Raw genomic sequence first — 20755 nt, forward strand, 5'->3', positions numbered from 1 at the left:
TACCCCCCAATACTCTCCTTTGTCCCCTGTGGACCCTCCAGGTCCTATCAGGGCGACCATCCCCTTTGCCTGGGATAGAGCGTGGGTGAGAGTTTTAATCCTCTCCTGGCAGGGACTGTGATCTGCAAATTCACGGCTACTGGTCACTTTATAGGCTGCCTGTACGTCTTTTAATTTATTCTCTAGTTCCCAAATTTTCTGGGTGTACTGAGAGTTCTGTTCCCGGAGGGACCCCTCACTACCCTTGGCCTCAGTGACCTGACACTGAAGATAGTCCCGGCTATTTCGTAAGGTCTCCTCCAACTGCCGGTTCCCTTGCTGCTTCTCAGCTAATTCGGCCAGCAGGTTGTTCCCAACCACAGCCCGGATAGCAGAGAGCTCCTCTGATTTCTGAAGACTCTGTTCCAAGTCCTTCACCCGCTGGTCGAGCTTTCGGACTTGGCGGGTGAAGCAGATAAGCCAGATGGCCTTTTCCACCCTGCGGTTGTAGTCCTTCCCTGCTGTCCACTGGGCAGCAGCATCCCCTGGGCGCTCTGCCCGTGTGAGGGCTTGCACCCAAGGTTTGGTGAGGTTCACCTTGCCAAAAATGTATGAGGAAATTCTCTCCTCTATTTTAGATTCCTCTCTTATCACCTCATCTGTTATATTAACAACTCCTGTTTGCTTATGTCCTGTCACGGTCACCATGTTCTGTAAGGGGTTCTGGGGAGTGTTGTTGTGCCTTGGGTGTCTCTCTCTGGGCTTCTGCCCTCACAGCTTATGACTGGCCTGTGAGGTACCCTGAGTGCTGCAAGAGCACTCCTGGAGAGACTGTGTTCACAGCTTATGAAGGGGGTTTTGAGACTCGTGCGTCCCCACAGCTTATGCCTAGCCTGTGAGGCACCTGTGAGTGTCAAACACTCCTAACCGCTTCTTCCCTAGCCTGTGACACACAGTTGAGCGTTTTAGAGGCGCTCCTAGCTTCCCTTACACTCTTCTGACATAAGATTCATGATCAGGAGATGTAATACAATAGAACTGAGACAAGGTGATTCCAAGAGGAGCTTAGGCTTCCAATTTATTTGACAAGGTGTATCTCAACAAACAGCAATACACCAACAAAACAATCCCCCTAAACGGACACAATGAAAATCTTTACACAAGTTTAGCAGTACAATGCCCAACCTCCCACCTTTCCTGGCCTAACTGAGTTGGGAGTTCCAGGGACCAGAGGTTCTACTCACTACTGTGCCTTCTGCAGTCTGGTGGTTTGTTTCTTCTATCTTCGGTGCCTTCGGACACTGGATTTCCTTCAGTATCGAGAGGCTTGCTGGTTGTTGGATCACGAGAGCAGGCAACCACACACAATGCATCACAAACCCTCAAGGATCTCTTCCTTGAATGCCTCCCAGTGCTTTGACACTGATTATCCAGTCTGCCTCTCCTGCTGAAATCGATCCTTCCCATTGGTGGGCTTTGTGATTTTGAAAAATGCAGCAGTTTTAGATTATTACGGGTTTTTTCCACTGATGTTAACCTACTCAAGGTTTGAGTAGGTGTTGATTGGGTTGGCCTCCTGTAGCCATTGTGTAGGCCCTTGGGTTGTTTTGGGTTCCCTAGTTTTCTGAAGGTCTGCATAATTTCATAGTGTAAACATGGGGAAGACAATAGCCCGATAATGGCGATGAGTCCGTCCCACAGTTTTCGAGCAAGTGCTCTCCCATTGGCTTGAAAGCCCCATGTTTCGGGCTGATTCTGTCCCACCATTGGCCCTACGGTGTCCTCCCCCGTCCAATCACTGCTCTGCCAAGGTCAAACCGTCTCGGTTTCAATTTCACATTGCAGCACAGACAGATCCCACAGCCCTTTTCCTTCTGGGTAAAATGAGGGGGTTTTCGTCCTCCCCTGCAGTCTTAAGCTTCCCTTGTTTTCTATTCCTTACCCTGTATGTCCCTTGATATCCACGGGGCTCTAGATTTGTTAGCCCCACCTTTTTTTTTAAGGGAACATACTTTCTCTGTACCCTCAGGATCTCTTCCTTGAATGCCTCCCAGTGCTTTGACACTGATTACCATCAAGTAGCCATTTCCACTCCACCTTGGCCAAATCCATCTCAGCTCAGCAAAATTGGCTTTACTCCAATTGAGAACTTTTTTTTCTGGTCCACCTTTGTCTTTTCCCATAAGTACCCTAAATCTTACTGAATTATGATCACAAGCACCAAAATGCTCTCCCACTGATACAACTTCCACTTGCCCCTCTTTCTTCCCCTAAACCAAGTCCAGAACCGCTCCCTCCCTTGTTATGCTTGTTACATACTGGCTAAAGAAGTTCTCCCAAATGCATTTTAGGAATTCCGCACCCTTTGTACCATTTACATTGCTTTCTTCCCAGTTAATATTAGGGTAGTTGAAATCCTCCACTATTACAGTTCTATAGTTTTTTGCACTTCACAGCAATTTGCCGATATATTTGTTCTTCTATCTCCCTCTGACTGTTTGGGAGTATATAGTACACTCCTGCCGTATGATCACCCCTTTTTTTCTTCAATTCAACCCATATGGCCTCATTTGATGACCCTTCTAACATATCATCCCTTCTCATAGCTGTAATTGTTTCTTTGATTAATACTGTGACATGCCCCTCCTTTTTTACCCCCTCTCTATCCCACCTGAAAACCCTGCAACTAGGAATGTTGAGCTGCCATACCTCTCCTTCTTTCAGCCATGTCTCAGTAATAGCTATAATAGTGTATTGCCAAGTGTCTATCTGTGCTCTCAGCTCATCTGCCTTAATCCCTATATTCATTTCCATTGAAGTACATACCATTTATTGGTGCCAAACTCCCTTGTTGTCTATTTACCAGCCTTTTTCCCTCTGTCTTCCAAATTCACTTTCTACTTTTCTGCTGCCCAATTCCAGTTTTGCTTCTCTCCCCACTGAATCTACGCTCCAGTGCCCATCCCCCTGCCAAGCTAGCTTAAACCCTCCCAACAGCACAATCAAACCCTCCCACGAGGATACTGGTCCCGACTCTATTGCAATGCAACCCGTCTGGCTTGTACAGGTCCCACCTCCCCCGGAAATGGTCCCAATGCTTCAGGAATCTAAATCCCTCCCGCCTGCACCATCAAACACACAACCCTCATTGACTCACCTTGTGACCTCCTCAAAAAATTCAATCAAGTTCGTCAGACACGACCTTCCTTTAACAAATCCGTGCATTATAGGGATGCTTTATGTTGTTGTTGTGTGGTGGTGGCAACCTGCCACAACATGTGGCAGCCAGGGTGTGCAGCGTCAAGTGAAGTAAACCTGGCCTTGGTTCCCGCCCCGCTGTCATTCATTTTAAATTTGACAGCTGACCACCTACCTATCCCGTCCGCTGAGCACCGGTAAAATTCCGGCCATTATCTTAGGATTTATGTCCTACTACCACCTCCCCTCCTCCCACCCCCAATTCTTGCAGAAAAGCAGGATGGTAGGGAGACAAAAATTTACTCTCATAAGTCATCTATTTTTCCTTCCTATGTGCCGCACTTTACACCTTTCTGCACTGTTTCATCTGCCTTTGTTATGCTCTTTTACATATTTTGTGCAGTTTCTGAGCTGCTTTCTCTGATTCACTGCCCCTCCTTGTGTAGTATCATTTGCAGATTTGATTACTTTGCTTTGAGTTTCTGAATCCAAGTCATTTACATAAATTAGGAACAGTAGGGGCCCCAGCATTGAGCCCTGAGGCACCCACTCAGCAATTCTTCCCTTCACTCTGACAGAACTCCTCCAGTGAGTACTCATTGTTTCATATCCATTCTTATCCATTCCCAGAGTTTACTCTAAATCCTCATAATGTTGAGTATAATTAATTCAAGCTTCAACGGAGTTCAGGAGGTTGGGGAAGAAGAATCTTTTTCTTCTGTATCCATACTGACTATTGTTAGCTAGACTGTTGTTGTACAGATGATCCTCAAATTACTACTTATTAGAGTCTTGTATATGCATTATACTTAGAAAATAGTGAATAACTGGGAGTGATTACAAAGCAGTAACCTAATCAAGGTGTTCATAATATAAACAAAGGTTGAGCAGAATGAGTTTGCTACCTTGAACGTTTGGAGCTAATTTGAGAAATCTATACTGCTGACGGGAGTCTCACCAGCAACCGCACATATTGGAATCTTAGATGTGCACTGCCCATGCTTTTCTAACCATTAAGATTAATGGGCAAAAAAGGGAACGATAACTGAAATGCAGTGCTGATAGGCAAGGCTCCCTGGTGATGGTATGGACTTGTAAAGTTACCCCTCCTGCGGCCATTATGTCTCACACATCTTTTTCATCATATCACATGCAATCAAGTTAATTTTTGACATGGGGAGCAGCCTGCAATTGTATGATAGAAGGCAAGATAATAGCAGAATCCTGGAAATTACAGTAGAGAAAGAGACTATGTGGCAAATCACTAACTCTTCAACCAGAGCTCATCCTTTCCCAGTAACTTTTTATATTCTTTTATATCTAATTTGCTTTTAAAATGAAGTTATAGTGTCTTTGATGTTATGGTTTTTGACTCAAAAACACTTTGAGTTTGCTGCGAAAGTACTAATATCCCTCTGTGTGAAAAACAATTCATCCAACTATTATAATCTTATATATTCATCAACTAGTGCAAACAAAGGGGAAGATTTTCCTCTTCAGTCCCTGGATGTAAGAGGATTGCAAGGCAGAAGAATTTGTTATAAATTTGGTCATGAGCTGTTTGATATTTCTGTTCAGTAATGGATGGAACATGTGGACAGCCTGTACCCGAATTTGTGATGAGCGCTTCTGCCCTGCCAGTTCCTTATGTTCTAGCGCTAAAGAGGAAAATCTGCCAAATCTTTCACTAATTAACCTTGTGTTGTGGAGAAATCTTCCTTTCTCCCGAACAGACCCACTGAAATAGAGGATCGACGCCCGATTGATGACAGACTCCAGAGTTAAGTTCGAAATGATCTTTATTCCGGCATATGCAGGGGAAGCTCTATCCTAGCAGCCGAAGACAAAATCTTCAAAACCCAAAGGATTCACTCATTATTACACAGATTTTGAGTGTCAGTGATAGAAGACACTGCCAGTGACAGTGAGAGGCTAAGTAAAGTGAACTAACTGCCACAGATAACACAAATGGGAGAATAGATACAAAGAAGGGATTCTGTCAAAGCATTTGTTATTCCTTATCAGATTGCCTGCTAAGTGGCCTGTGATCTCTTCACCCTCCATAGCATATGAAATCATTCTCAGGTTCTTGGAATGTGTTTTTATCTGTAGGTTTGACCTTGCCCTGGCCTGAGCAGCCTGTTTTGCATTCTTTAAAAGATCTTTATGTTCCCTTAAAATCTTGAATATCTAAAGTTTCATTTTATGTAATATGGCCATTTCCTATCATTTATAAGCAAGTTTTACATACAATCTGTTGGTATTTTCCTCACTCTCCTACAATTCCCCCTTATGGCCCTTGGCTATACACAAGCAGGCCATACTGTTGAGATTTGTTAAAGAACACCCTCTGGTTTTCCTTGACCAGTGGCCATCTAGCCTGGAGTACCATCATGTGTCTCTCCAAACCTCAAACAGTGCGCCTCTTGTCCATCCACTGCTCATAAAGATTTTCCTGTTCTGAGGTTGACCTAGCCTTTATTGCCCTTACTAGCCTTAATTGCCCTTACTAGCAGCCGGGCCTTCCATTTTCTTGCTGCAGTACATTGGAAACACAACAAATATAGCACAATCAGTAATTGAATCACAATAAGTACATGAGATATTATTCTGAGCTAAGGATGAATTTGAATGTTCAGTCCAATGTTCCATAGGTCATCCCACCATGTGGTGGCCTTAATGTCCAGATATCCTTCTGAATGTCATGATTGTTCTGCCTGAGAGTGTAGTAGACTCTGTGACTCTTGGCAACTGTTTCTCGCAGTTTGACGAGATAAGAACATAAGAATTAGGAACAGGAGTAGGCCATCTAGCCCCTCGAGCCTGCTCCGCCATTCAACAAGATCATGGCTGATCTGGCCTTTGTCTCAATTCCACTTACCCGCCCGCTCCCCATAACCCTTAATTCCCTTATTGGTTAAAAATCTATCTATCTGTGATTTGAATACATTCAATGAGCTAGCCTCAACTGCTTCCTTGGGCAGAGAATTCCACAGATTCACAACCCTCTGGGAGAAGAAATTTCTTCTCAACTCGGTTTTTTAAATTGGCTCCCCCGTATTTTGAGGCTGTGCCCCCTAGTTCTAGTCTCCCCAACCAGTGGAAACAACCTCTCTGCCTCCATCTTGTCTATCCCTTTCATTATTTTAAATGTTTCTATAAGATCACCCCTCATCCTTCTGAATTCCAACCAGTAAAGACCCAGTCTACTCAATCTATCATCATAAGGTAACCCCCTCATCTCCGGAATCAGCCTAGTGAATCGTCTCTGTACCCCCTCCAAAGCTAGTATATCCTTCCTTAAGTAAGGTGACCAAAACTGCATGCAGTACTCCAGGTGCGGCCTCACCAATACCCTATACAGTTGCAGCAGGACCTCACTGCTTTTGTACTCCATCCCTTTCGCAATGAAGGCCAACATTCCATTCGCCTTCCTGATTACCTGCTGCACCTGCAAACTAACTTTTTTGGGATTCATGCGCAAGGACCCAGGGGCTGGACGGGCTGACCGTGGAGTTCCACAGGGCGTTCTGGGACGTCCTGGGGAGCGACTACGCGCGGGTCCTGGGGGAAAGTCTGGCGACCGGGGAGATGCCCCTCTCTTGGCGCAGGGCAGTCATCGTCCTGCTGCCTAAGAAGGGCGATCTCCGCCTCCTTAAGAACTGGCGCTCGGTCTCCCTCCTCAGCACGGACTACAAAATCTTCGCCAGGGCGATGTCTGCTCGCCTTGGTGCCGTGCTGGACCACATGATCCACCCCGACCAGTCCTACACGGTCCCGGGCCGGACAATCCACGATAACATCCATCTGGTCCGGGACCTCATCCATTGTTCCCAGGAGGCTGGTCTATCGGTCGCCTTCCTATCCCTCGACCAAGAGAAGGCGTTCGACAGGGTGGATCACGACTATCTGCTCGGAACTCTGCGCGCTTTCGGGTTCGGGACGCATTTCGTTGCCTGGATCCGACTTTTGTACGCCGCGGCGGAGTGTCTGATTAAGGTTAACGGGTCCTTGACGGCGCCCCTTCGCTTTAGGAGAGGGGTGCGCCAGGGATGCCCCATGTCCGGCCAGTTATACGCCGTTTGCGTGGAGCCTTTCCTGCGCCTCTTGTGGACGAGGTTGACGGTACTGGCTCTGCAAGGGGCGTGGAGGTCGTCCTCTCGGCTTACGCCGATGACGTGCTCCTCGCGGTAGAGGATCCCGCTGACCTGCGGAGGATGCGTGAGTGCCAGGAGATTTACTTGGCCGCGTCCTCCGCCAGGATCAACTGGGAGAAATGTTCCGGACTCCTGGTGGGTCAGTAGCGGGTGGACTCCCTGCCGGAGGAGCTCAGGCCTTTTGCCTGGAGCACGACCCATCTCCTCTATCTGGGAGTCTACCTTAGCCCCGACGAGGGAGCCTGACCGGCGAACTGGCAGGAGCTGGAGGCCAAGGTCGCCGCTCGCCTAGGGCGCTGGACAGGACTGCTCCGAGTGCTGTCCTACAGGGGTCGAGCGCTAGTCATAAACCAGCTGGTGGCCGCAATGTTGTGGTACCGGCTGGTCACTTTGACCCCTCCCCCTGCGTTTGTCGCCAAGATACAGAAGAAGCTGGTGGACTTCTTCTGGAACAACAGGAAGCACTGGGTCTCTGCTGCGGTCTTGAGTCTCCCGCTTGAGGAGGGCGGTCAGTCGTTGGTGTGCGTCAGCGCCCAGCTCGCGACTTTCCGTCTTCAGACCCTGCAGAGATACCTTTACGTCGAGCCCCCTCCTAGGTGGTGTGCTCTGGCGACGTATTTCTTCCGCCAGCAGCGCGACCTCAATTACGACACGCAGCTCCTGTTTGTGAACTTGGGGGGTGTCAGGACCACCCTCCGGGAGCTGCCTGTCTTTTACAAGGAACTCATCAGGGTCTGGAACAAAGTCTCCACCAAGCGCAGCTCTCCGCCAGCTGGAGTGGCGGCCGTCCTGCAGGAGCCGCTGCTCGGGAATCCGTACCTCCACGACCGAGGTTTTATGTGGCGGTCGGAAGAGAGGGCTGTGGCTGGTGAGGTGACCAGGGTCAGGGACCTGCTCGATGGCGGAGGAGCGGGCTGGATGGCGCCAGACACGCTGGCGCGGCGCCTAAATTCTGCCAACGTCCGCCACGCGGCCGATGCCATTGAGTCGCTAAAAACAGCTCTGGGCCCTGACCCCGTTAGGTGCATCGAGGAGGCTCAAGCACGTGGGGAGATCCCATCCGAACTGACCCCCGTCCGGACGGAATTCCTCATCGGCGCCAAACCCCGGAACCTCCCTCGGGGGCCGGCGCCTCACAACTTGAGCCGCCTCGGGGAAATCCCCTCCGTGCCTTTCAGTTCCGCGTGGAGGGGTTTCCTGTACGGGCTGCTCCTGCACACTCTCAACTTTGCCATCCTCGCCGGCCGTCCGGACACGCCATGGCGTACCATCTTGCCGTCCGGAGGAGGCGGGGGTCCCCGATGGAGGGCACTCTACGCAGGGGTCCTCCCACTATTCATCGGGGACTTGGCCTGGAGGGTGGTGCACGGAGCAGTGCCGTGCAACAAATTTTTAAGCCGGTTCACGGACTCCCAGGCCGCCTGCAATTTCTGCGGTCTGGAAGAGTCCGTGTTCCATGTTTTTATGGAATGCACAAGGTTGCAGCCCCTGTTTTATTATTTGAAGGGGCTGCTCCTGAAATTCTGGCTGCACTTCACTCCCACTCTCCTGATCTTTGGGCACCCTGTGCGGAGGGGAGCGGGTAGGTCCGAAGGCCTCCTTGTAGGACTGCTCCTGGGAACGGCCAAGGGTGCCATCAGCCGGTCCAGGCAGCGGGTGGTCGAGGGGGTCGTTCAACCTGACTGCCTGCCTCTCTTCCGCTCTTACATCCGGTCCAGGGTGTCCTTGGAGATGGAGCACGCGGTGTCCACCGGTACGCTCGCGGCCTTCTGCGAGAGGTGGGCACCGGAGGGACTGGAGCGCATCATCACGCCCGGCAACCAAATTTTAATTTGATTTTACGTTTTAAAGTTTAATTTTGTTTTAATTGCCGGTGCTTTTAGTGTCCCCCTCCCCTTTTATAGGGGGCACTTGGAAAAATGTGATTTTAGCGCCCAAAAAAAAACCCCCCCAAAAAAAAGGAAAAAAAAGGGCCTTGTAAATGTCTGCTGTGTCATCCAAGGCGGGTGGCACGTTTTAATGTTTCTTTATTTTACAGATAAACTCAAAAGAGTTTCATGCGCAAGGACCCCCAGGTCCCTCTGCACCGCAGCATGTTGTAATTTCTCCCCATTCAAATAGTATTCCCTTTTACTGTTTTTTTTTCTAAGGTGGATGACCTCACATTTTCCGACATTGTATTCCATCTGCCAAACCTTAGCCCATTCGCTTAACCTATCTAAATCTCTTTGCAGCCTCTCTGTGTCCTCTACACAACCCGCTTTCCCACTAATCTTTGTGTCATCTGCAAATTTTGTTACACTACACTCTGTCCCCTCTGGTAATGGGGGCACCTCATACCCAAACATGTTCACGTACTTGGTGAGCTCCTCCTTTATGTCTCCTGACACCTGTATCGATGTTGACTCTCGTCGATGTATGTCTACCAATTCCTCCTTCCGATTCTCAAAAGTATGTCCGAAACAAAGCAGACTGTAGCAGTGGGGATCTGGCATTCCTGCTGATTGTACTTGAAGGATTTCTGATTAGTCATTACACAGTCTTCTCTGTTGCTTACATACGCCACGTGTGCCTTTCCCCATTGTGTGCACATTGTTTCCATGGCGCAATTTACTAGCGTATTTGTAATATTAAATCCACAAGCTGCCTCAGGACCATAACTAATTTTATGAGGGCGTATCGTGGTGCCCTGATGAGTAACATATCCTTCCAATTTTGTTCCTATCAAACTGTCTCCATAAGTTACTGTCTCGTGATAAGCTATATACATACCTTTTCTAATAATCCCTATGTTTTGTACTTCATACACTTCCTTTGTGTTATCTCCTTCCATAATTACTGAAATGACCAATACCAATCCTAAGAAAGGAGGGAGACAGAAAGCAGGAAAGTATAGATCACTTAGCCTAACATCTGTCATTGGGAAAATGCTGGAATCCATCATTAAGGAAGCAGTAGCAGGACATTTAGAAAATCATAATGCAGTCAAGCTGAATCAGCATGGTTTTATGAAAGGAAAATCATGGTTGACAAATTTGCTCGAGTTATTTGAGAATGCAATGAGCAGGGTAGATGAAGGGGAATCAGTAGATATTGTGTATTTGGATCTCCAGAAAACATGTGATAGGGTGTCACATAAAAGGTTACTGCACAAGATAAGAGCTCACAGGGTTGAGGGTAATATATTAATGTGGATAGAGGAATGGCTAACTATCAGAAAACAGAGAGTTGGGATAATTGGGTCATTTTCAGGTTGGCAAACTGCAACTAGTGGGGTACCACAGGGATCAGTGCTGGGGCCTCAACTATTTACAATTTCCATTAATGATTTGGATGAAGGGACCAAGTGTGATGCAGCCAAATTTACTGATGATACAAAGATGGGTGGAAAATAAGTTGTGAGGAAGACAAAACAATTCTGCAAGGGGATATAGACAGGCTAAGTGAATGGGGAAAAATTGGCAGATGGAGTATAATGTAGGAAAATGTGAGGTTATCCACTTTGGCAGAAATAATAAAAAAGTAACTTATTATTTAAATGGGGAAAATTTACAAAATGTTGCAGTACAGAGGGACCGAGGTCTCCTTGTGCATGAAACACAAAATGTTAATATGCAGGTACAGTAAGTAATCATGAAGGCAAATGGAATGTTGGCCTTTATTGAAAGGGGGATGGAGTATAAAAGCAGAGAAGTCCTTTTGACAGATCCTCCGCATCCCCGCAGCCAGGACACTCGCGCAGGCGAGATTGTGCTATTTGCCCAACTCTTGCCGAGTGAGTCTCCATAACATCTTGCGCCTGGTAAAAGCAGTCACATAGCCTACTTTTACCATCGTAAGAGTTTTAAACATATAAAAATAAAATTTAAAAACACATTTTAATGTAAAAAAACCCCTGTCCACTAAGGTAAGTTTAGTTTACACCCTAATAAGACAATTAAAATAAAATCCCCAAAATATTTTTCTAAAACATTTAATTAACTTTAATTTCAAATAATGTTAAATATATGAGGTATTTTCTTTTATTATCTTGTGTTTGGGTGTTTTAGCAGGTATTCTCAATGACAGTAATAGGAACTCGGAGTTGCAGAGTTCCCATTATTGTCAATGAGAATACTGTACCGTGATTGGTTGTCCAGCCCCATGTGACTCCAGCTTTTACTTGCCAATCTAGAAGCGGTGGACTCGCTGCAAAGCACGGGAAGAGAAGGTCTCCAAATGGAATCAAAGACAGCTCTGGCATCAGCAGGTACATTCGTAGAGATGTTTCGGATCGGAGGCATTCGTCCGAAGGAAGCCGCTGAACAGAATTTTAGGCCCCATAAGTTAGCATGCCGGTACAGCAAGAGATTGTCCTCTTTTCCAGCGGTAGCTCTGACAGCAAGAAATGCACAATATCCAGTTCAATAACTCTAATGCAGAAGACACGAGATGGTGCAGTTGGGCCTTTATGTCTGAGTAGTAATAATTATGATACCAGTGGACCGCCAGGTGGATTGTTTATGGCTTTGCTCAGCAGCAGATACTTTGCTGCAGTGGGTTAATAACCCCAAATAAGCTAACTCGTAGGTGATGAAATTCGTAAACAGAAGGAGATCTATCATACTTCAATATTTTGAAGTCTTACTACCCTAGGACTGTATGTCACACTTTCATGGGGCTTATTGTCACAAGCACTCGTTAAATTCCCCAAATTTCCTTAGACTCTGGGATTCATTTCAAGAGCATAAGTCTTCCGGGACTGCAACAGAGAGACATGAAAATTAGGCCGGACTTGGAAACACCAGGCTAAATTTTAACTTTTGGGCATTCACTCCTGCTGGCATGAGGCCTGAATTATCTTGAGGCCGGGGCCTAATTTCCATGCTGTTTGGCGAGCTACACGCCGGGGATTAAAGATTTGCTGCAGCTCGCTGGGTTTGGGCCAGTGCAGTATCGGGTGGATAGGATGCCGCACTGGCCCACAGGTGGGCCCTGCTGGGGAGGGATGAGGCAGGAGGGTGAGCCCCAGGATGAGAACGGCAGCAAGATTTTCCATTGGGGCCTGGGGAGGGTTCAACTTGTGCCCGCCCTCCTGCACAAAGCCTGTAACATAGCAGGGCATTGAGGTCATCAGGATATTTTCCATGCTGGAATTCCTATGGTTCCTGCAGGTCATTTCTTGGATTGAAATAGATCCTGGCCTGGACATCCCTGAAGAATGCCAGCATCCTCAGGGAAATCCTTTATGAAGGTGATTTTATCTGCAACCCTCCCCTCCCCCAGCAGTGCTCAACATGTGCTCATACTAGCATAGGCACCTGACAAAAATATCTAAATTAAATGACCCCAGCCTGAACTTGTATACCCTGGTAGAGGCTGGAGCAGAGGTGCGTAGCAGAGTGCGATTCCCTCTCCCGCACACTTTTTTTCTTCTTAGGCAGTCCCTCGTACTCGAGGGTGAGGATGATTTGCTTCCACACTATCAGTTCTCAGATGACTGAAGAGACCAATGTGGGACCTACAGTCTCTGTCACAGGTGGAGCAGACGGTGATTGAAGGGATGGGTGGGTGGGTGCTTGGGTTGTCGTGCGTTCCTTCCGCTGTTTGCGCATGGACTCCACATCCTCCCCGCAAAGAGACTCGAGGTGTTCGGCGCCTTCCTCTTTTGTCAGCCGACTCTCGAGTTGGCTCGACCATGGCGACCCGAGTGTGGTCCAAGCTGTCATCGTGCAGTCCGGCACTCCGCCTTGGGTGCCTTGCTGCTGGCCCAGTCGCACACTGCCCTTGTGGCCCATGGGTGGCCATCAGAGGTCATGTAGTGTGCGCAGCAGCCCTCCCCTTTAATCGAAGGGGAGGGGTGTTGAAGTGCATCAGCGCTTCGTGGTGCATCCGGAGGTGTAAAATTGAGGTGCTACAATGCCACCACTGGCAAGAGCATGTAATTGTTGCGTGATAGGTTTACATAAATAGTGTCAATGGACGTAGACATCTATAATGGGAAAGGTTGACAGGATGTGCACGTAGATATAAAAGTAGTAATGTAGTAATGAATAATATTAATTATCACAGCTTGAGAATAATAATAATATGGTAAATGGATTGTTTTCAGGTTGTGGGAAACCAAATCAAACGGAAGCCAAAATTGTTGGTGGAAATGTTTCTGCTCCTGGTGAATGGCCTTGGCAAGTGTCTCTCCATTTTGAACAATGGGGTAGATTCAGCCATGTCTGTGGTGGATCGATTATTGACAGTCGTTGGATTATCACGGCTGCTCACTGCTTTCAAAGGTATGGGGCTGGATTTTAGGTTTTTTGCTTTTGGGGCAAAAACGTAGGCGGAGCGGGAAAGTTACCAGCCGGGAATAATCTGCGCTTTGGAAAAGAATGTTCACCATTTGGGCCCTGCGTCAGGGGTGCAGTGCGTAGGGAGGTGTTGTACACTTTTTGAGGTGCAAAAATGCAAAACTCGTGAACTAAAGTGTCGGGTCATATGTGCTCCGATAGAGGCCTGCGGGATAGTGGTGGGGGCGGCGGGGGGTGAATCTTAAAAAAACCCACAAAAACATTCCCAAAACATTGCCCACGCCACCACAACACAAATCGCTGAAAAGTTTTAAAGAACAAACACTCGCCTTTACCTTCGGAGTACTTTACTTTCCTCTGGACCGCACTGATTTCCCGGGCGGTCATTGTGGGCGGACTTGCGGGCGGATGGATCAGGCAATTGGCCAAACTACTGGCCAAACGCGAGGATTTACACACCTTGCGCAGCTTTTCCCAGCGGTGCAACTGAGCGCCGTCATAACAACCGACCGGAGGATCCCGAAGGGGCGCAGGAGAACTGAACGCTGGCTTTCACGCCGCTCCAGGCGAAATCCGGAGCGCAAAGGACCAGAAAATCCAGCTCATGATCTTCATCGCAGGAAATGAAAATCTTCGCACCAGTATACACTTCTATTTCGCACAACAGACATACTAGTCATCTCTCTGACTCACACTGTTAATTTGGTGTTAGTTTTGTGGCTATAGACTAGGGGCCCAAAATTGCCCTCTGCCTAAAATGGGGCGCATCTACCGATCTCAATGCATGGGGTGGACAATCTAAAGAAATTCATAATTTTGTGGCTTTTTTTGGAGCGGGGCAGAAGTGCAGTTGGGGCGGCGGAGCCACCACTAGCGCAGCGGAAGTGGGGGCGGGTTGGATTGGCTGATGCTCCAAGACATCAGTGCCACGCTGATGATGTCATCGCGCTGGCAATTTCGGGAAGGGTTCGCCGCCGGTCAGTAAGTGGTTGGTAAGGGGTCGGTGCATGCACGACGCGGCGGGAAAAACGGGTGGAACGGTCCTGTACACCGCTCCAATACTGAAGGAGGGCAATATCGAAAATGGCGGCTCACTCCGCGGAGACTCGGCGGCCAGTCCGCATCGACACGTGGCTGCTGCTTTCAGGCGGCTACGGGACTTATAGAAAGGGGCAATTTTGGTCCCTCGAGGTTTAATTGCATTTTATTGAAAGTACCCAAATTCATTTCACCCTAACTCCTGCTGTTTTGATATATTTCTATTTATGGAGAAATACACCCAGTGATTCAAGATTCCATTACTGCTCCCGATGTTAGTGACTGTGGAAATAACACTGGGTATAACACACTGGGGTCGAAATTGCTCACTGCCCAAAACGAGGCGCATCTACCGCTCTTTGTCGTTCATTACCGTGGCAATGGATGCGGCGGCCATTCGAGCGAAATTCAGCAATTTTGCAGACAAAAAGGAGCGGTGCGATATTGGTGACGGTAATGGGCCCTTTGCAGCGGTGTGGGTGTGGAGTGGCCAATTGGGCGGCAAAATTTAGCTGATGCCCATCTGCTGATAACGAGGCAGTGGCTCCGTGGCCTTCTTAAAGGGCAGGTTTTGCAGCTAGGCCCTGAACATTGAGTTTGTCTCTGTTGCTTGGCTAATGCAAGAGGTTTAAGGAGAGCCAGCTGCTTTTCAGATGTGGAACTTGAGACCCTGGTCCAAGCTGTGGAGGGAAGGTGGCACATAGAAACATAGAAAATAGGTGCAGGAGTAGACCATTCAGCCCTTCTAGCCTGCACCGCCATTCAATGAGTTCATGGCTGAACATGCACTTCAGTACCCCATTCCTGCTTTCTCGCCACACCCCTTTATCCCCCTAGTAGTAAGGACTTCATCTAACTCCTTTTTGAATATATTTAGTGAATTGGCCTCAACTTTCTGTGGTAGAGAATTCCACAGGTTCACCACTCTCTGGGTGAAGAAGTTCCTCCTCATCTCGGTCCTAAATGGCTTACCCCTTATTCTTAGACTGTGTCCCCTGGTTCTGGACTTCCCCAACATTGGGAACATTCTTCCTGCATCTAACCTGTCTAACCCCGTCATAATTTTAAACGTTTCTATGAGGTCCCCTCTCATTCTTCTGAACTCCAGTGAATACAAGCCCAGTTGATCCAGTCTTTCTTGATAGGTCAGTCCCGCCATCCCAGGAATCAGTCTGGTGAACCTTCGCTGCACTCCCTCAATAGCAAGAATGTCCTTCCTCAGGCTAGGAGACCAAAACTGTACACAATACTCCAGGTGTGGCCTCACCAAGGCCCTGTACAACTGTAGTAACACCTCCCTGCCCCTGTACTCAAATCCCCTCGCTATGAAGGCCAACATGCCATTTGCTTTCTTAACCGCCTGCTGTACCTGCATGCCAACCTTCAATGACTGATGTACCATGACACCCAGGTCTCGTTGCACCTCCCCTTTTCCTAATCTGTCACCATTCAGATAATAGTCTGTCTCTCTGTTTTTACCACCAAAGTGGATAACCTCACATTTATCCACATTATACTTCATCTGCCATGCATTTGCCCACTCACCTAACCTATCCAAGTCGCTCTGCAGCCTCATAGCATCCTCCTCGCAGCTCACACTGCCACCCAACTTAGTGTCATCCGCAAATTTGGAGATACTACATTTAATCCCCTCGTCTAAATCATTAATGTACAGTGTAAACAGCTGGGGCCCCAGCACAGAACCTTGCGGTACCCCACTAGTCACTGCCTGCCATTCTGAAAAGTCCCCATTTACTCCTACTCTTTGCTTCCTGTCTGACAACCAGTTCTCAATCCATGTCAGTACACTACCCCCAATCCCATGTGCTCTAACTTTGCACATCAATCTCTTGTGTGGGACCTTGTCGAACGCCTTCTGAAAGTCCAAATATACCACATCAACTGGTTCTCCCTTGTCCACTCTACTGGAAACATCCTCAAAAAATTCCAGAAGATTTGTCAAGCATGATTTCCCTTTCACAAATCCATGCTGACTTGGACCTATCATGTCACCTCTTTCCAAATGCACTGCTATGACATCCTTAATAATTGATTCCATCATTTTAACCACTACCGATGTCAGGCTGACCGGTCTATAATTCCCTGTTTTCTCTCTCCCTCCTTTTTGAAAAAGTGGGGTTACATTGGCTACCCTCCACTCCATAGGAACTGATCCAGAGTCAATGGAATGTAGGAAAATGACTGTCAATGCATCCACTATTTCCAAGGCCACCTCCTTAAGTACTCTGGGATGCAGTCCATCAGGCCCTGGGGATGTATCGGCCTTCAATCCCATCAATTTCCCCAACACAATTTCCCGACTAATAAGGATTTCCCTCAGTTCCTTCTCTTTACTAGACCCTCCGACCCGTTTTATATCCGGAAGGTTGTTTGTGTCCTCCTTAGTGAATACCGAACCAAAGTACTTGTTCAATTGGTCCGCCATTTCTTTGTTCCCCGTTATGACTTCCCCTGATTCTGACTGCAGGGGACCTACGTTTGTCTTTACTAACCTTTTTCTCTTTACATATCTACAGAAACTTTTGCAATCTGTCTTAATGTTCCCTGCAAGCTTCTTCTCGTATTCCATTTTCCCTGCCCTAATCAAACCCTTTGTCCTCCTCTGCTGAGTTCTAAATTTCTCCCAGTCCCCAGGTTCGCTGCTATTTCTGGCCAATTTGTATGCCACTTCCTTGGCTTTAATACTATCACTGATTTCGCTTGATAGCCACGGTTGAGCCACCTTCCCTTTTTTATTTTTACGCCAGACAGGGATGTACAATTGTTGTAGTTCATCCATGCGGTCTCTAAATGTCTGCCATTGCCCATTCACAGTCAACCCCTTAAGTATCATTCGCCAATCTATCCTAGCCAATTCACGCCTCATACCTTCAAAGTTACCCTTCTTTAAGTTCTGGACCATGGTCTCTGAATTAACTGTTTCATTCTCCATCCTCATGCAGAATTCCACCATATTATGGTCACTCTTCCCCCAAGGGGCCTCACACAACGAGATTGCTAATTAATCCTCTCTCATTACACAACACCCAGTCTAAGATGGCCTCCCCCCTAGTTGGTTCCTCGACATATTGGACTAAAAAACCATCCCTTATGCACTTCAGGAAATCCTCCTCCACCGTATTGCTTCCAGTTTGGTTAACCCAATCTATGTGCATATTAAAGTCACCCATTATAACTGCTGCACCTTTATTGCATGCACCCCTAATTTCCTGTTTGATGCCCTCCCCAACATCACTACTACTGTTTGGAAGTCTGTACACAACTCCCACTAACGTTTTTTGCCCTTTGGTGTTCTGTAGCTCTACCCATATCGATTCCACATCATCCAAGCTAATGTCCTTCCTAACTATTGCCTTAATCTCCTCCTTAACCAGCAATGCTACCCCACCTCCTTTTCCTTTTATTCTATCTTTCCTGAATGTTGAATACCCCTGGATGTTGAGTTCCCAGCCCTGATCATCCTGGAGCCGCGTCTCAGTAATCCCAATCACATCATATTTGTTAACATCTATTTGCACAGTTAATTCATCCACCTTATTGCGGATACTCCTTGCATTAAGACACAAAGCCTTCAGGCTTGTTTTTTTAACACCCTTTGTCCTTTTAGAATTTTGCTGTACAGTGGCCCTTTTTGTTCTTTGCCTTGGGTTTCTCTGCCCTCCACTTTTCCTCATCTCCTTTCTGTCTTTTGCTTTTGCCTCCTTTTTGTTTCCCTCTGTCTGCCTGCATTGGCTCCCATCCCCCTGCCATATTAGTTTAAATCCTCCCCAACAACACTAGCAAACAGTCCCCCTAGGACATTGGTTCCGGTCCTGCCCAGGTGCTGACCGTCCGGTTTGTACTGGTCCCACCTCCCCCAGAACCGGTTCCAATGCCCCAGGAATTTGAATCCCTCGCTGCTGCAACACTGCTCAAGCCACGTATTCATCTGCGGTATCCTGCGATTCCCACTCTGACTAGCACGTGGCACTGGTAGCAATCCCGAGATTACTACTTTTGAGGTCCTACTTTTTAATTTAGCTCCTAGCTCCTTAAATTCGTTTCGTAGGACTTCATCCCTTTTTTTTACCTATGTCGTTGGTACAAATGTGCACCACAACAACTGGCTGATCTCCCTCCCTTTTTAGAATGTCCTGCACCCGCTCCGAGACATCCTTGACCCTTGCACCAGGGAGGCAACATACCATCCTGGAGTCTCGGTTGCGGCCGCAGAAACGCCTATCTATTCCCCTTACAATGGAATCCCCTATCACTATCGCTCTCCCACTCTTTTTCCTGCCCTCCTGTGCAACAGAGCCAGCCACAGTGCCATGAACTTGGCTGCTGCTGCCCTCCCCTGATGAGTTATCCCCCTCAACAGTACCCAAAGCAGTGTATCTGTTTTGCAGGGGAATGACCGCAGGGGACCCCTGCACTACCTTCCTTGCACTGCTCTTCCTGTTGGTCTTCCATTCCCTATCTGGCTGTGGACCCTTTCCCTGCGGTACGACCAACTCGCTACACGTGCTACTCACGTCATTCTCAGCATCGTGGATGCTCCAGAGTGAATCCACCCTCAGCTCCAACTCCGCAATGCGGTCCGTCAGGAGCTGGAGGAGGATACACTTCCCGCACACATAGTCGTCAGGGACACTGGAGTCGTCCCTGAGTTCCCACATGGTACAGGAGAAGCATAACACCCGACCGAGCTCTCCTGCCATGATTTAACCCTTAGATACACTTAAATTGGCAACAACAATGTTAAAGTTTACTCACTGTTATAGAAGAGAAAAAAGAAAAACTACTCACCAATCACCAGCCAATCACTTACCCTCTTGGCTGTGACGTCACCTTTTGATTTCTTTCTACTTTTTGCCTTCTCTCCCCGCTGCAGCTGCAGAGGTACGCCTCTCGCTGCCGCTGGGCCTTTATAAGCCTCACCAACGGCAGGAACTCCCGCCTCTCAGACTGCCGCCGCCTCTCGCTGTTGCTGGGCCTTTATAAGCCTCACCAACGGCAGGAACTCCCGCCTCTCGGACTGCCGCCGCCTCTCGCTGCCGCTGAGCCTTTATAGGCCTCACCAACACCAGGAACTCCCGCCTCTCGGACTGCACATTCTCTATCCGGACACAGGCAGACCCAGTCGCACGGTCTTTGTCAATGCCTGGAGAGAGATTGTATGGAGGTGTCGGGGACCTCCATTAATGACCGCACCGCCACTCAATGCCGCAAAAGGCTGAACGACATCATTCGACTGATGAAAGTGAGTCCATGTTCACCCAACTCCTCATCTTCCATCTCTGAGCCTCTCCTTCACCTCTTATTTCCCATCTTCACTCTATAGTCAATGAAACATCATTTGACTACTGAGGCCTGTATTTCTATGTGTGCATACTCACAATGGAGGGTCCCTTTCATGTGAGAGTTACACCTGCATGTAATGGACCCACACTTGCACTAATTGTCAAGGCCTCATGACATGTTACTCAGCAACCCTTCTTTGCTTTGCAGGCCAAGGTCTCCCACAAACAACAGAGGACAGGTGGGGGCGAGGTCGATATCCAGCAGCTGAGTGATATAGAAGAGAAGGTGCAGCGGCTAGTGGGCCCACATGTTGCCTTCCCTGTGGCCGCTGGTCGTGTGGATCCTTCTGAGGCAGCATCAGCAATTGAAGGCCTTCCTTTAATGCCGTCTCTCTCTGAAAGTGGCAGCACTTACCAGTCAATTGAATATGATTGTGTGCAAGTTGCTTGCTGCATGGTGCAATGCCCTACATCACCCTGAATGGACCCCTTGTGCCATTTATGATTTCAGATGAAACCCCGAATGTGAGCCAGAGCGAGACCGAGACCCTTGAGGCGAGTGCAGGCATTGGCGGCATGTCTGATGGGAGCGAGTGTTATGTATGTGAACCTCAGCTGTATGTAAGACTTGCCACTAGGGGGCACACCTGTGGGAGACCTATGGGTCACCTGCGTACCCTGGGAGCAAGCAGGTATAAAAGGCAGTCCAACGCACTGCTGCCTCACTTTGGAGTCATATTAAAGTGACCAAGATCACAATGGTTTGAGCTTACAACACAGTCTTGTGGAGTTATTC

General features: G+C 48.0%; 1 protein-coding gene across 1 annotated transcript in view; it reads left to right on the forward strand.

The window, feature by feature from the left end:
* The window catches only part of LOC139228945 (transmembrane protease serine 9-like), a 128429-nt gene extending 107989 nt beyond the window's left edge, over nt 1-20440 (forward strand). Inside the window, exons 15-18 of the mRNA XM_070860494.1 lie at nt 11509-11583; nt 13426-13603; nt 19790-19919; nt 20168-20440. Coding sequence (XP_070716595.1) covers nt 11509-11583; nt 13426-13603; nt 19790-19919; nt 20168-20440 — 656 coding nt within the window. The remainder of the gene's footprint in view (nt 1-11508; nt 11584-13425; nt 13604-19789; nt 19920-20167) is intronic.
* Nucleotides 20441-20755: the final 315 nt, after the last annotated feature.

This window comes from Pristiophorus japonicus, chromosome 2 (assembly GCF_044704955.1).
Source record: "Pristiophorus japonicus isolate sPriJap1 chromosome 2, sPriJap1.hap1, whole genome shotgun sequence".
NCBI classification, from domain to species: Eukaryota; Metazoa; Chordata; class Chondrichthyes; family Pristiophoridae; genus Pristiophorus; species Pristiophorus japonicus.